A 16,082-nucleotide genomic window follows, 5' to 3' on the forward strand; every position below is an offset into this window, starting at 1 on the left:
CTTGGGCTTGTTTCGATGACGAAATTGGGCCATTACATACCCCATCCTTCCACAATGATAACATTTGATATTGGATTTGTTAAAGAATGCAGTCGCTTTGCTGTTTGAGCTTTGTTGTGGACCTTTTAGTTTCTTATCTTCTTCAAACAAAGAGGATTCAATACCACACCAAAGAAAACTCTTGAGGCGAGCTCTTGATTAAGACCGCAATTGCATCTTTCTCATCCACCACGGGTGTCTTAATACCTGCAAGTTGCATCATAATACTCTTCATCTTACCTACATGTTCCACAAATGAGTCTTTGAACTTCATATCAAGCCCATAGAACTATAACTTCAGGTTAATTTCATTTTTTTTTTTGCCCTGGCTTCGAATACCTTCTCTAGCTCAGCCTAGGCTTCCTTGGCATGCTTCTTGTTTTGCTGATATGATGAATGATGTTATCCCCAAGGCTTAACTCAACGAAGCTTGATATTATTAATTGGGCGGCCGCAGGAGAGGTGTGGGTGTGAACCCGGGCCGTCCTAAGAGGAGAATGGCTCTGGCCACGTAAGCAGCCTGCTTTCTTATGGAAATGGAAAAACAGGCTCATTGGAAAGACTTTTCAGTAATATACTGATACTGATTTTTCTCCACACATCGACTGCGTCGTCTGAAGCTCCATTTGCTAGTTCCTCCAGCAGCCAGCTTCAACAAGCCGAATTGTGATCTGTGTCTCTTCGTCTACAGGTAAGACCACTTGAAGTTTTAGGTTTTTTCTGCAGGCTAAAAAATACGAAGTTTCAACGAAAACAATTAAAGCTGTGGGGTTTCGATCTGCTTGAATTTTAGGGTTTTTGAAATCTCATCGAGCGCTAGGATTTGGTTCAAAACAGTGGGCGTCGCTCAGTGCAGTGCAAGGTTTAGGCTCAAAACAGTGAGCTCTGCTTAGTGCAGTGCAAAGATTAGGTATTGGTTTTGACCAGTCTCATTTCTAAGGTCTGGTCCTTAAAGGTTCCGCTTGGTGATCAGCCTGATTTCTCCAACCTTGGTAAACGAGGGTTCTGATTCCTGAAGCTTGCACTGTTGGCTATGGCGACCCCCTCCATCACCACCAATGTAATGCTTGCGGTATATGAGAAGAAAACACATCCTGTCGATCTTTACAGGCCCCTTCGGCAATACCTGGTCCACCATTATTCTGAAAGAGAGGCTGTGGACAATGAAGAGGATCTCCAGATGGTGCAGCAAATGCGTGGCGAAATTCAGAAAGCAACGGATTCGCTTGAAGGGCGACGAGATCTGCTTCAAAGGTATTTTCGAGCCCTTTGCAGCATGGAGTCAAGGTTCCCCATCTCTGATGAGAAAGAGAGTGTGAATACCATATCCTTCACATGGTTTGATGCATTCAAGGGTAAGAAAACTACTCAGCGGAACATACATTTTGAGAAAGCTTCTGTTATCTTTAACCTGGGTGCCATCCAGAGCCAGTTAGGGCTAGGTGCCGATCGTTCCACCCCGAATGGCATCAAGCAAGCTTGCAATGCCTTTCAGGCAGCAGCAGGTGCTTTCGCATTCTTGCGAGACAACATATCCCTAAAAGCTTCAGCAAGCAGCTCCACCATAGACATCACTGTGGAATGTGCTGGTATGCTTGAGAGGCTGATGCTTGCTCAAGCACAAGAGTGCTTTTTCGAGAAGGCGATCACCGACCAAAAGCCACCGTCCTTATGTGGAAAGATTGCAAGACAAGTGGGCTTGTATTATGAAGAAACACATGCTGCCTTGATACTGCCTCCTCTCAACCAACACTTTGATCGAGCTTGGGTAGCCCACGTGCAGCTCAAAGCAGCTCAATTCCATGGAGAGGCTTGCTACAGGGTAGCTTTAGATCTCCATGAAAAGGAGGATATTGCTGAAGAGATAGCCCGATTGAAAGTTGCGGCTAACTCTCTAGCCAATGCAAAGAAATCAGCCAGAGGGGTGGCAGCTCCTCTCCTTGATGCGGTCTCAAAGCTTGAAGCAAATGTAAATCTTAACCTGGAGCAGGCCATCAAGGAGAATGACCGAGTGTATCTGATGAGAATCCCTGCTGCAACATCGTTAGGACCACTACCTGCAGCTTCGCTTGTGAAATCGACAAACTTGGCAGACGTTCTGGATGCCAGCAAGGAGAAAATGTTCACTGGGATAGTCCCAGATAGCATTGCCAAAGCGCTCTCCAGATACACTGAACTACTAGATGATATTGTAAGAACACAAGTAGAGAAGTTGCAGCAAGAAAGTGAGCTCACTAGGGTAAAACTCAAAGAAATGGATCTTCCGGAGTCTCTCCATGCTCTGGAGGGCAGCATTTTACTTCCTGAGCAGTTACGAAATGATGTGGACTCTATCCAGCTGGATGGAGGGCTGTCGGGTTTGCAAGCGGCAATGAGACAGCTGCAAGATTTGAGGCGTGTTAACGAAGAGCTGCTTGTGCAAACTGAGGAGTTATTACAAAAAGAGTCCCAGGAAGATGCACAGTTCAGGTCACAGTTTGGAAATCGTTGGAAAAGGCCACCATCCAATATGGTGGCCAAAGGTTTTCAAGAGCGCCTTAGTAGTTTTGCTGTGAACTTGAAGCAGGCTTCAGACATGGATGCAAGAATTGACCGGTCAATTAAAGACAATTGGGCCTTCATGGCCATTTTGGATGTGAAACCTGTGAGTATTATCTCTATCTTATTTGGTTTAGCACCTTCAGATGCTCAAAATGTATATGTGTATTAGGAGTTCTTCACCCAAGTTAACTTTCAATGGACTGGCAGTTTTTATGGTCTCTCAAGGATCAATTTATACATGATGTCAGATGCTGGTAGCTTACCTTACATTGTTCACTCCATTGCCTGCATTTTATGCTATCATGAAATGCTGTTGAAGAAAACATGTGACCCTTGTCCACCACATCAGACTGCTATCATCTATGTGCTGTATGGAGGCTCTTCTTTATTGGGCAACTGTGTGACCATGTGTATTTTAGTAGTGATAGTGGAACGTTTGTTTAGCAGCTAAGGACTTAGGGCCCCAGAGTAGGTTCTATTGTTCTATTGGATAAAAGGAGCTGTATGGAAGGCTTTATTTCTGTATGTCAGGTTGTAGAGGTGATATGAAGTCGTGAGTTGCATTAGAGTGAAGCTGGGGTAAAGTCCGTGGCAACCTTTCGACTGTAGCCAGTGACCAGGCTGAGCCATTATCAAACTGCAATACTTGTGTCTATAGGACTATGTCAAGCTAAAGGCCCTCAAGATCCCAAAGTTATGGGAAACAAAAATGAAAACGAAATCAAAACAGAAATGGAAACGGATATAGAACATTTGAGGGGGTCAAAAGGGGAAATGCCAGACTAGGAAGGATGATGCAAGCAAGGGGGATGGGAGGAGGAGAGAAGAGAGAGTGAAAGGAATGACCAGGACAGAAAGTGTGAGAGGAAAGGAAAAAAGAGGAGAGGAACGGATATGGGAGGGAAGATAAAGGCTTGGAAACAAGCTACTTGATGTAAATTGAACTTAAATTTTAGGTTGCTAAGGGGAATTGGCAGGTGTTCTTGGAGAAACGGCTGAAATAGCAGAGGGGGAATGGCTGAAACAGAGGAATTGGCTGTTTAGATCTTCAGCAAGGTGAGCAGTTCCTGCTCTTGCTGGTATCTACAATTGCTTGCTGAGACCGCTGGCTCTGAACACATTGGGTTCCTCAGGTATGTGGAATATGCAGCTACTGTGGTTCCCAAATTCTTTGTTCAATTTTATCCATCATGCTACACTTTGGAGCCTCACCTTTCCAACACCATCGAGGATCACTTGTCCAGTTGGCAGTTAGAGTTGACGGCCATGGTTGATAGCACATTTGGTGTGGAGCTTGACTTCCAGTGCCAACTTGCACGTTAGGTGGCAGCAGAAAGTTGGGGGTCTCGATCAACGAGGAGCTTTTTCCATAGCAATGATCAGCACATCCACTAGAAAGACTGTGATTTCTGTATCAGATCTCCAGCGAGCTGAACAATGACATTCTTAGAGACATGGCTTACTGAGCCCGGATCTGAGTTCGAGAACAAGCTCACGTGTTGATGATGTTGAAGCCCCAAAGTTCAATGGAAAGATTGCTGGTGGGAAGGTAATCAATTGGGCCAAAGAATTGAATGTAATATTGAGGGCATGTTGGGGACCCAATGAGTTTTAGTTGAGTCTATTGTTAACATCATTGATGGCTGGAGTGCTTTTTTGGTGGGAAGTTCACATGAAGTGGAAGTTTGTGGGTGGTCTCAGATGTTTAGATGCATCAACCTAAGATGAGGTTCATTTGGCAAGGATGCTTGTGGGATAAGAGACTTCACCCTGGCATCCCATACCACCAATGCCTGCCCACAAAGGCCCTCGGCAAGACTATATGTGCTTTGCCAAGGGATTAGAAACTCTGATCCAGGCACAGATGAGGTTCATTTGGCAAGGACACATGAGGGATAAGAGACTTCGCCTTGGTGTCACATATCACTATTGCCTGCCCACAAAAGCCCTCAGAAAGACTATTTGCGCATTTGCTATGTTTGTAGCCAGAGTAGAAACTTTGGTCCAGGCACAGACTTGTCAAAGTGCATTGCACAACTGACTAATGAGTAATAACCCAAGGCCTCACTTATATAGTGGTCACTGATGCTATAAATAGCCAACTACCATAAATAGCATGTGGCCAAGTATTATTAGATCTGAGCCTTAGCCCCCAACATCTGCCTTCGATCTCCTAATCCTAAGGACCCCTAACCTTGTTGGATTAGCCCCACTAATCCGAAGATTAGTAACTAGGTACATAACATACTTCCCCTCATACGTTTCCACTCATGGAAACAAAATCTGTCTAAGAAAGAAAATCGGGGAACCTATGGTGTAAACTAGCAATTGTCTCCCAAGTCGAGTCCTCTAGTGCCCTATCTTTCCACTTGATTTTATACTCAGGAATCAACTTATTTCTAAGCTGTCTTTCCTTAAAATCAATAACCGCTTCTGGTTCATGTGGAACATAAGACAAGCCCTCAACGTCAACAAGTTCTTGAGGAGTCACAATGCTATCCTCAGCACCACCGAGCATCTCTTTTAGTCTATTGACATGAAAGATTGGATGAACTTTCACATTCTGGGCCCCACTCTGAGCCGCAGTTTGGGCCCTACTGTAGCAGGCATCTGCACTCCTATGACTCCTTGCAATTACATCAGCATTCCCTCGGATAACTCCCTTAGTGAACATTGTCTATTAGCATAAAACGGTGCTCTATCTTGAGCACTCCTGATAGAATCTCTGGCTACAACAAGCATTTCCTGCATATGTGCCAAGAAATCTCTAGCTGCATCAATCTTAATACCATTATGTCCCATAGATATCTACTGTACATCAACATAAATGGATTGTAACCCGTGGCTGCATGCTTAGCACTATTATGGGCAAACTCAACCATCTGTCAGAATACGCAGCGGAGATGATGACCAGATCTGGGAACACGAGCAAAAAACGCATGCAGAAAAACAGCACAAGAGAGAGAGAGAAGTAGGCGTGTAACTCTGCTCTGATATACACAAGAAAATCCCGGTGTGATACAAGTGTGGTATGGGGGCTGGGGACCTATTTATATGCCCCCAGATGGACAGTCGGTTTGCTGGAAAAAGCCTCCACGATTGTAGCATCAGTCGGCCAGCACTGAATGAAGCCCACGACTGTATATGCCCAGTCGGCTAGCAGTACAGAGGTCCACGACTGCTGTTGGGCAGTCGGCCAGTCACCTGTCTGCTGATGGGTTAGTCGGCGAGCTACTCAGTGCTCCTGCCAACTCAGAATTGCCTCCCAAGCCACAGAAAAAATGGGAAAAAATAGGGAAAAAGATGAAGAGTGGGGAAAAATGATAAAACACCTCATAACCTAACCCTAATTCTCACTCCCATTCAACTGGTATCAGAGCTAAGAGGTAAGCTCCTGAGTCCTGCCAAACTGCCTCTCTATTCCTGTGCTGGACAAGCAATTGGGGGCCAACCCATCACCAGAAACCGTGCGAGCTCTTCTCAGACAGCACTGTAGTAACCTGCAGAAGCTGAGGTAGCGAATCCAGCGGGAGACTAGGCAGTCGGTAGAGTCAAGCGTAGGCTGCAAGGCGCTGGTGGCCTTAAAGTGTAACAAAGAAGCTTAAGGCTGTGTGAGCGTGGAGTTCCAGCGCACGGCAGGCGTTGAGGCGTTGGTCCAAAAAAACGCGTATTAGCGCTGGGCGTTGCACAACGTAATCACTGGAACAAGGCGAGCGAAGGCGTAAGATACGCAGGTGAAGGCGGTGGAAGCTGGGCGAAATCAGGTCAGCCCACACAAGGCGACGTCAACAAGTGGTGCTAGGCGAAGCTAGGCGAGCTGACTGCTGGGCGTGAAGCGAAGTCTACCACAGCGCGAATAGTGCCAGGCAGCGTACCTAGGCGAATGCACGAGCGAGTAAAAAAAAAAAAAGCTCAGGCTGCCTACAGTGAGAGCACCGTATGTTTCAGAAAGACGAAGGCAGCCGATGCTGATGCCTTCATCTGCTATGAATGACCCTCGGGTTGGTCAGCTTCTAAGGGATGAAGCAATGAAGGCCGATGCGACGCTTGTGATGCCGTCCTCGTCTACAGATCACCCCTCACAAGCAGACATGGTTGTCCAGCATCAGATTTCTGCAGAGTAGCACCAAATCATCACCCCCTTTTCCTGCAACAACAAAACCCGCCTGCAAATCAGAGAAAAATCAGAAAATTACAAGGTATTTTCCTCAATTTTTTTTTGGGATTTGCAATTGAGCAAGTACAATCAACAATTGAGCAGATACATGTGTCGAATTGCTCAATTTTGAGCAAAATTGGTAAAATTGGGTGACATTGGTCACAATCAGGATCAATTTGCAGGAAATTGGTCACAATCAGGATCAATTTGCAGGAAATTGGATGTCGAAATTTGGGGCTTTTGATGTAATTGTGCAATTAAGCACTCATACATGCTGTATGATGTGAGAAATCGCACATTTGGGCAAAATTGCAGCAAATTGCAGTGCAAATCAAGGGGCTTTTGTGCCGATTTGGTTGATTTGCATGCAGGCGATCGCATTTGATGCTGTGGATAATGTGCTGATGCCTTCAAGCACTCAATGTGCCTGTAAATCAAGGGGGTTTCATGTATTTGATGTATATGTGGCCAGGGGGAAGCATCGTGAACACTCTGGATGCCTTCATGTGCGTCAGTGTACCATGTATGATCAAAAATTGATCTTAAATCAAGGGGCTTTTCAAGTTCGTATGCTTGTTGAGCTTGGCAAAGCAGCAGGCAAGACATTTATGCCTTGAATCCTCAAAAATCAGCTTGCAGTCAAGGGGCTTTTGCCCAATTTCTGTTCGGAACTGTTGTATGCAGTGTTCGTGACAGAAAAGTCTGATTTTCACTCATTTGGACAGCCAGGAGAGCATTTATTGCTACTGTACCTACTAATACAGATTTGGCACAGCTTTGTGCAAGTTTTGGCATGGCTGTACACTGTTTTGAGTGACCAAAAGGTTCAATTTCAGCTGCTGTACTTGCCGGTACAGATTTGGTACATCATTGGTGAGCACTTGGTACTGCTGTACAGTACTTTGGAAGGGCAACAGAGCACATTTAAGGTGCTGTCCAAAATCTGCAGCAACCAGATTTTGGTGATTTCATCACATAAAGTGGGAGAAAAGTTGCATTTGTGCTTCTGCAGTGGGAGATAAAGCTTGGGAGAAAAACTGTGAGCACTTTGTGTGCTTTTGATGCAGTGTTTGCACATTTTGCAGGGAGTCAGGCATTGACAGGTTGCATATTGCTATGGCAACCACAGGTGAGAGCTCTTCATTGCTTCACATCAAGAAGCTTGAAGGCTCGCATAATTATGATATTTGGCAAACCCAGTGCTACAATGTGTTGCTTCAGAAAAAGCAGCACAAGCCTATCAAAGAAAGGGGTGTAATGCCCGCTTCTCTTACTGCTGAAGAGTGGGAAGATATGGATGAGCTAGCAAGATCTACTATCATGTTGTCTGTGTCAGACTCATTACTTTTCAGCATTCGTGAAGAGAAGACAGCTTGGGGAATGTGGCAGAGATTGCAGGACTTGTATGCCCAACAAAGTGCCTCAAGCAAAGTGTATTGGTTGAAGAAACTCATAGGTCTTCAGATGAAGGAAGGGGCGTCTATGACAGCGCATCTAAATGAGTTTAATGGTATTGTCAGCCAAGTTATAAATCAAAAGTTGGCGATGGACGATGAGTTCAAAGCCACTTTTCTGTTATGCACTTTGCCAGAGAGTTGGGACACATTCAGGACAGCCACTAGCAATTCGAATGCTATGCTGTCATATGCAGATGTTGAGGGTGCTCTTCTTCAAGAAGAGATGAACAGGAAAAACAACTCTGTTGGAAAGTCCAATGCAATGAATGCACGTGGGAGATCCCAGCAAAGGGGAAAAAGCCAAGAACGGGGAAGGAGCAAGTCTCGCTCCAAAAAGGATTTGGAATGCCATTATTGTGGCAAGAAGGGACACATTAAAAAGCAATGCTACAAATGGAAAAATGATCAAAAAGAAAAGGGAAAAGGCAAAGACAAAGAGAAAGATGAAGCCAAAGATGTAAAGCCAAAGGGCAAAAGTGGAGTCAAGATTGAAGAAATCAATGTGTCACATGCAGGTGGCAGTGAGGATGAGGTCCTATTTACTTCTTCACTTGATGCCCATTCACTTCTTACAGGTGGTCATGGTATGCACTCATGGATCATTGATTCAGGTGCCTCCTTTCATGTCACAGGTTGCAGAGACTTGTTTGTCAGGTATACTGCTGGCAATGAAGGAGTGGTTTATTTGGGTGATAACCATGCATGCAAGATACTTGGCAGAGGTGATGTGAGGCTTGTGTTTTCAGATGGCTCACAGCTTATGCTCCATGATGTCAGGCATGTGCCTGAGATCAAGAAGAATCTGCTTTCTACTGGACAGCTTGATGATGCTGATTATGTTACCACATTTGGTCGTGGAAAGTGGAAAATTAGTAAGGGCTCACTGGTTGTTGCCAGAGGCTCTAAGGTGGACACTCTTTATTTCATGCATGCAGGTGTTTGTCACCATGCTAATGTAAATGCAACCGAGCTGCCGGAAATTTCTATGTGGCATAGCCGGTTGGGACACATGAGTGTCAAGGGAATGGAGCAATTGTCTCGTTTGGGTTACTTGCCTTCTCTAAAGTTTTCAAGTTTTCAGTTTTGTGAGCATTGTATATATGGTAGGCAACTACAGTGCCCCCACAAGAAAGCTCTTGGACAGAAAGATGCTCAGTTAGAGCTTGTGCATACAGATGTATGTGAGATGCCTCAGCTTTCTTTGGGAGGGGCAAAATATTTTGTGTCCTTTATTGATGATGCCACACGCAAGGTGTGGGTTTATCCTCTTCGTTTGAAGAGTGATACATTCTCAGTGTTTCAGAAGTTTGTTGCTCTTGTTGAGAATCAAACTGGCAAAACACTGAAGGCTTTGCGTTCCGACAATGGTGGAGAGTACATGTCCAAACAGTTTCAGGACTTTTGTGATGCTAAAGGCATCAAGAGGGAGCTCTCTACTCCTTATGATCCTCCACAAAACGGGACAGCAGAGAGGATGAACAGGACCATTCAGGAGAAGGTCCGTTCTATGTTGTCACATGCTGCATTACCTCATGGTTTTTGGGCTGAAGTTGTTATGACAGCCGTTCACCTTATAAACAGGTCACCTAACACGAGGCTTGGTGGGAAAGTGCCAGAAGAAGTATGGACAGGGAAGCCTCCGTCATACAAGCACTTGAGAGTGTTTGGTTGCGTTGCGTACGTGCACATACGCAGGGAAATGCGCACCAAACTTGATCCTAAGTCTCACAAATGCATATTCCTAGGATATGGTGACAGAGGTGAAATGGGGTATAGACTTTGGGATCCCGTGAATAGAAAGATTATACGCAGCAATGATGTCATTTTTGATGAAACATGCATGTATAAGGAGCCTGCAAGGCAACAGGAGCCTGGCAGAGTCATCTTTGATGATGATGGACATCATGGACAACAACAAAGGGCTGTAAATCAGCCATTACAGCAGGAAAACCAGCCCTTAAATGGTGCTGAAAATGGTCCAAATGGACAGCCAGAGATGGCAGAAGATATCCCTATGGATATACCACAGTTAGAGGAGATACCGGGCATGATTTTTCAGCCTTATGGCATGGAACAGGAGCCACCAATGGGTGATAATGCAGGCTGGACAGCAACCTGCAAATGATGGTCATTGGGTACGGAGGTCCACTAGACCCTCCAGAGCCCCTGACAGGTTTGTTCCAGGGGTTGACTACTTGATGCTTACTGACTGTGGGGAGCCCTCATGTTATAAAGAGGCTTTACAGAGGGCAGACAAGGCTCTTTGGGAGCGTGCCATGAAGTCAGAGTTGGATTCTCTGCACAAAAATGGAACTTGGAAGTTGGTGCATTTGCCTGCAGGCAAGAAGGTTTTGCCTTGCAAGTGGGTATACAGGCTCAAAGTTACACATGATGCAAAGCCAAGATACAAAGCCAGGTTAGTGGCTAAGGGCTTCAAGCAGGAATATGGTGTGGACTTTGAGGAGATCTTCTCTCCAGTGGTCAAAATGACCACACTTAGAGCTGTGTTAGCTTTGGTTGCACATGATGATCTGGACTTGATTCAGATGGATGTGAAGACTGCTTTTCTTCACGGTGATCTCCATGAGGAGATATATATGCAGCAGCCAGAGGGTTATGCAGTAAGTGGAAAGGAGAAGCTTGTATGCAAGCTGAAAAAGAGTCTTTATGGGCTCAAACAGGCACCAAGGGAATGGTATCATAAATTTGATACATTCATGAAATCACAGCATTTCAGGAGAAGTGACATAGATCACTGCTTGTACACCAAGAAAGCTTTGGATGGCAGTCTATTGATTCTCATCTTGTATGTTGATGATATGTTGATTGCCGGGAAATCTCGTAAGGAGATGGATACCTTGAAGCAGAGGCTGCATCAAACCTTTGATATGAAGGATTTGGGTGATGCAAATCACATCTTGGGTATGCGGATACTTCGGGACAGAAATCAGCATGTGTTGTATTTGTCTCAGAAGGAATACATTGGCAAAGTCTTGCAGAGGTTCAATATGGACGGGGGGAAGAAGACTAGTACTCCTTTGCCTCCATATGTGAAACTCAGTGCTATGGACAGCCCACAGTCAGATAGAGACAGGGCTGATATGGCCAAGATTCCGTATGCTTCAGCTTGTGGCAGTCTCATGTATGCCATGGTTGCTACTAGGCCGGACATTGCATTTGCAGTGGGAGTGGTTTCTAGATACATGGCCAACCCTGGCAAGAAGCATTGGGAAGCAGTGAAAGGTGTCATGAGATACCTGAAGGGCACACAGGATTTGTGCATTTGTTTTGGCAAACAGGATGCATTAGTGCATGGTTACACGGATTCGGATTATGCCGGTCATCCAGATAACCGGAAGTCTACTACCGGTTATGTGTTTACATTCACAGGAGGTGCTGTGTCATGGATATCCAGGATGCAGAAGTGCACAGCCTTATCTACTACAGAGGCTGAGTATATTGCAGCCACAGAGGCTTGCAAGGAGGCATTATGGCTATCTCGGTTAGTGGTTGATTTGGGTTATACAGGGGATATTCCACTGTTGCATTGTGACAGTCAGAGTGCCATTCAGTTGGCAAAGAACCCTGTCTTTCATGCAAAGACGAAGCATGTGGATGTGAAGTATCACTTCATCAGAGAGGTGATAGAGAACAAGCAAATTCAGCTTGTTAAGATTCATACGGATGAAAACCCGGCTGATCTGTTGACGAAGAGTTTGCCTCCGGAGCGGTTTGCTCATTGCAGACACTTGATGGGCATTGGATGAGGCCAGTTTCAGCCTTGATATGGCCTTGTATATTATCATGTACATGCTGATTTTTCTTTTCCTTTACTTAAGGGCACTTTGCCTTTAAGTGGGAGGTTGTTGGGGTAAAGGCATTATGCCCACCCTTATAGTGTGTACAAGCCCATAAGTTATAGTACATAGTGCACTTAGTACATAGTACACTTAGTACTTTTAATGTACTAAGTGCACTATGTGTACTAGTGCAATATACATGTGTGATAGGGGAGTCACACACTCATGCCTCATGAGTTGACTTATCCCCACAACTCTCTCTCTCTCTCTCTCCCTTGTTCTCTCTGTGAATGTCTCCCACATGAATTAACCTAACCCTAATTCTCACTCCCATTCACACAGGGAGCTGGGGTGCCGCGTGAGCAAATCTTGAGAGAGCGACTTCATGAAGAGGTCCACCGTACTGTCCTCCGTCGAACAGAACTCTAGCAGGATGTCATCAGCAACGATCTGTTCACGAACAAAATGCCTCTGGATGACCATGGGTTCCTCCAGTGGAAGCCCAAACCTGCACTGCAACCTCTGCAACCTCACCACCTCACAAGCAGCATCACAAACAGCCCGGTACTCTGCCTCTGTTCTCGACAAGGCAAAAGATGACTGTCTCCTACTGCTCCGTAAAACTGCTCTTGGGCCTGAAGTAGATCTCCTTGTGTCCGGATCTCCTCCCCAAACTGAGTCACTCCATCCGTGGAGTCGGACTCCATCCAACAATCCCCCTCCTGTGTACAAGATTCCATGATCCTTTGCATGCCGCAGAAACCACAGGAAACGCAATCCTGCCTCCCAAGGAGTCATCTGCAACCATGAGCTCAACCGCCTCATCAGGAAGCTCCCGTCCAATCTGGTGTCCATCAACCAGATCAATGAACCATAGAGCTTCTGAGTCACAGAGACATCACATTGCTCACAAGGATCAACACCTGTTACGGTGCACAAACAAGTCTTGGAAACCTCCTGAAGACCACGCAAGGCCTTCTGAAACCTGTCAACCACCCCCTCTGAATCCGAAACCACAAAGCCTGGAGAAACCACCTCCTTCTGCAAGTAAGCACCTGCTACCTGCCTGGCTTTCCGAAAGGTCCCCGTGGAAAGAACATCCTCAACTACTGGAAGTTAATGTCCCGAATACTACGAGACATCAGAGCATAAGTGACCTGTTCAGTTCCTTTGACTCACGAACACAAGAACTACCAACATCAGTACTGGAAAGTTCGTGCCAACTGCTGCCATCTACTGGCAAGCTATCCACCATCTGGTCCCGGAAAGCCTGTACTTGCAGCGTATCCACACTTAAGTGGCCATTACCAGATTACCACTCATCACAAACCTGAGGACCTGGGAGAGAGAGTGCTGAAAGCTTGTAAACTCCATTCTCCATTCCGCCTTCCCAAACCACTTGGCCTGTTGCTTTGTCCCGGAGAGCAACAAAATGCTCATCAAACTCCACCCGTACGCCAGTCTTGCAAACCTGATGCACTGACAACAGATGAAAACCAAGTGCCGGAACATACAATACCTGGGAGGAATGCTTCCCCCCTCTGCCATCGAGAACTATCTCCATCCTGCCCTCAATGTGAACTGGGATAGTGGACGTATCCCCAGTAAGAATATGACCAGAAAGCCTGCAGAGATCCTGTAAACCGGAACGGGAAGGAGTCATGTGCCTGGAAGCACCACTATCGAGAATCCACTCCCGAGTATCCGTTGCGGAGAGTCCTCCAATCTCCTCTCTGCCTGAAGAAAATGAAACATTAGTGTCCATCACCTCTAGGTGCACAAAAGCCGGAGTCTTCATGATTGCTGCCGAGGAATCTTCACCCTTCTCGGTCTTCCGCTTGGGACACTGCCTCCAATAGTGGCCTTTCTCGCCACAATCATTACAGGTCCTCTCTACCTTCAGTTTCTCGCGGTCAGCGTCGGACTTCTTCTCAGAAGACTTCTCCGATGAAGCCTTCCCTTTGCCCGAGTTACGGCCTTTCGACCGTTGGCCAGTAAAGGCCTCCGAACCTCCACCCTGAGGAGGGTTCGTGAATCGTTCCTCCTGGTCCAGGACCATGGGCACAAGCTCCTCCCACGTGATGGTGCTGAGCCTGCCACTGGTAATCAAAGACGAGTAAAATGGTGAGTACGAAGAGGGCAAGTGCGACAGCAACGTTATGGCCATGTCCTCTGATGATATCTCCTTCCCAGCCTGAAGAACTTCTTGCTGAAGAGCCTGCAGCTTGTTAATATGCTCCCGCATCGTCGATGACTTTGCAGGGCTCATAACCCGCATCTGTACTTCCAAGGAAATCCTCTTCACGGGCGATACCCTGTTGTAAAGTGAGGCCAAATGCTGCCACATACCTCTGGCCAGCGTCATATGCTTTACATGATTGATTACCTGCGGTGTGCAGTTGAGGAAAATAAACGAACGGACCCTGGCATTGACACGATCCCACATCTGTGTCTGGGCCTCCCGGTCCTTTCGGGTTGACGGTAACTCCCCTTCCTCTACTTCCGGCCGTGGAACACCAACAACGACGAAATCAGCGAGGTCGTAAGACTCCAGAACAGATTCCATCATCACCTTCCATATGCCGTAGTTGCTCCCGTCCAACTGACGGTCCACCGGGAACGTGGGGAGTGTCAAGATCTTCACATGTCTCTCGGCCATCTCTAACAGATCTGCCATTGCGGGGATGTAGTCTGAAAAGTGTGGGTGGGTGGGAACAAAGAAGAACTAAAACCTGCAAGTGGCTGTCCAGCAAATCAGCCCGCCTTCCTCTTGCTTCTCCTCTTCCCGAACAGTCCAAAACAGTCCACCAATCAGCCACAAAACAGTCCCCCTCTTGCTCACACAAATCCCAAGACCTATCTAGAGCCTAGGACTCTGATACCATGTCAGAATATGCAGCGGAGATAATGACCAGATCTGGGAACACGAGCAAAAAATGCATGCAGAAAAACAGCACAAGAGAGAGAGAGAGAGAAGTAGGCGTGTAACTCTGCTCTGATATACACAAGAAAATCCCGGTGTGATACAAGTGTGGTATGGGGGTTGGGGGCCTATTTATATGCCCCCCCCAGATGGGCAGTCGGCCTGCTGGAAAAAGCCTCCACGACTGTAGCATCAGTCTCAGTCGGTCAGCACTGAATGAAGCCCACGACTGTATATGCCCAGTTGGCCAGCAGTACAGAGGTCCACGACTGCTGTTGGGCAGTCGGCCAATCACCTGTCTGCTGATGGGTCAGTCGGCCAGCTACTCAGTGCTCCTGCCAACTCAGAACTGCCTCCCAAGCCACAGAAAAAATGGGAAAAAATAGGGAAAAATACGGAGAGTGGGGAAAAATGATAAAACACCTCATAAGGGCGGGCACACCCACAACAAAGGCCCTGGTGTATAAAACTGGACAGGAGATGACTTCTAACACCATCGTGATGTGCCTCTCCAATCTGAGGGTCTCTTGGTGACGTATGCACGAAACATATCCTCCAAAACTTGAATCACCCTCTCCGTCTACTCGTCGGACGGAGGATGATTAGAGGAACTCAAACTCAGCTTGGTCTCCAATTTTTGGAAGACTAGTTGCTAGAGGTGTCCAGTAAACTTTGAATCCTTGTCACTCACTATGTCACAAGGTAAACCATATAACTTGAAAAGCTACTCAACAAAGTGTTGTGTCAATTCAGGAGTTGTTGTTGTTTTCCTTGTGGATAAAAATCTTGCCATCTTTGTCAATTTGTCTACCACCACCCAAATGGTATCCTGCCCTCTGCGAGTGCATGGTAAACCGGTGATAAAATTCATGGAAATACTCCCCCATTTATTATAAGGGATCTCTAGAGGATGTAATAGTCATCGAGTCCTAAGGCGCTCAGCCTTATTCACTTGACACTGAGATGACACTTTACCACATAGTCGTGGACTTCTTCCCTCATCTTGGGCCAATAAAACATACGTTTCACGCATCATAGGTTCGCTGTACACTCGGATGACGTGCTATGGGAGCGTTGTGCTAGTCATAAAGGATCCTTCTCCTAATCTCAATGCTATCCGGCACGGAAAGTCTATCATCCCGGAACAATAACTTGTTCCAAAT

At 46.3% G+C, this 16,082-nt stretch overlaps 1 protein-coding gene across 1 annotated transcript in view; it reads left to right on the forward strand.

The window, feature by feature from the left end:
• Positions 1 to 574: 574 nt before the first annotated feature.
• Positions 575 to 16,082, forward strand: part of LOC147603932 (vacuolar-sorting protein BRO1-like) — an 89,983-nt gene continuing 74,475 nt past the window's right edge. The window contains exons 1-3 of the mRNA XM_086796396.1: positions 575 to 730; positions 833 to 968; positions 1,020 to 2,683. Coding sequence (XP_086652522.1) covers positions 1,073 to 2,683 — 1,611 coding nt within the window. The 5' untranslated portion in view covers positions 575 to 730; positions 833 to 968; positions 1,020 to 1,072. The remainder of the gene's footprint in view (positions 731 to 832; positions 969 to 1,019; positions 2,684 to 16,082) is intronic.

This window comes from Cibotium barometz, chromosome 63, assembly GCF_041138505.1.
Source record: "Cibotium barometz isolate CiBa-2024 chromosome 63, ASM4113850v1, whole genome shotgun sequence".
Classification (NCBI taxonomy): Eukaryota; Viridiplantae; Streptophyta; class Polypodiopsida; order Cyatheales; family Cibotiaceae; genus Cibotium; species Cibotium barometz.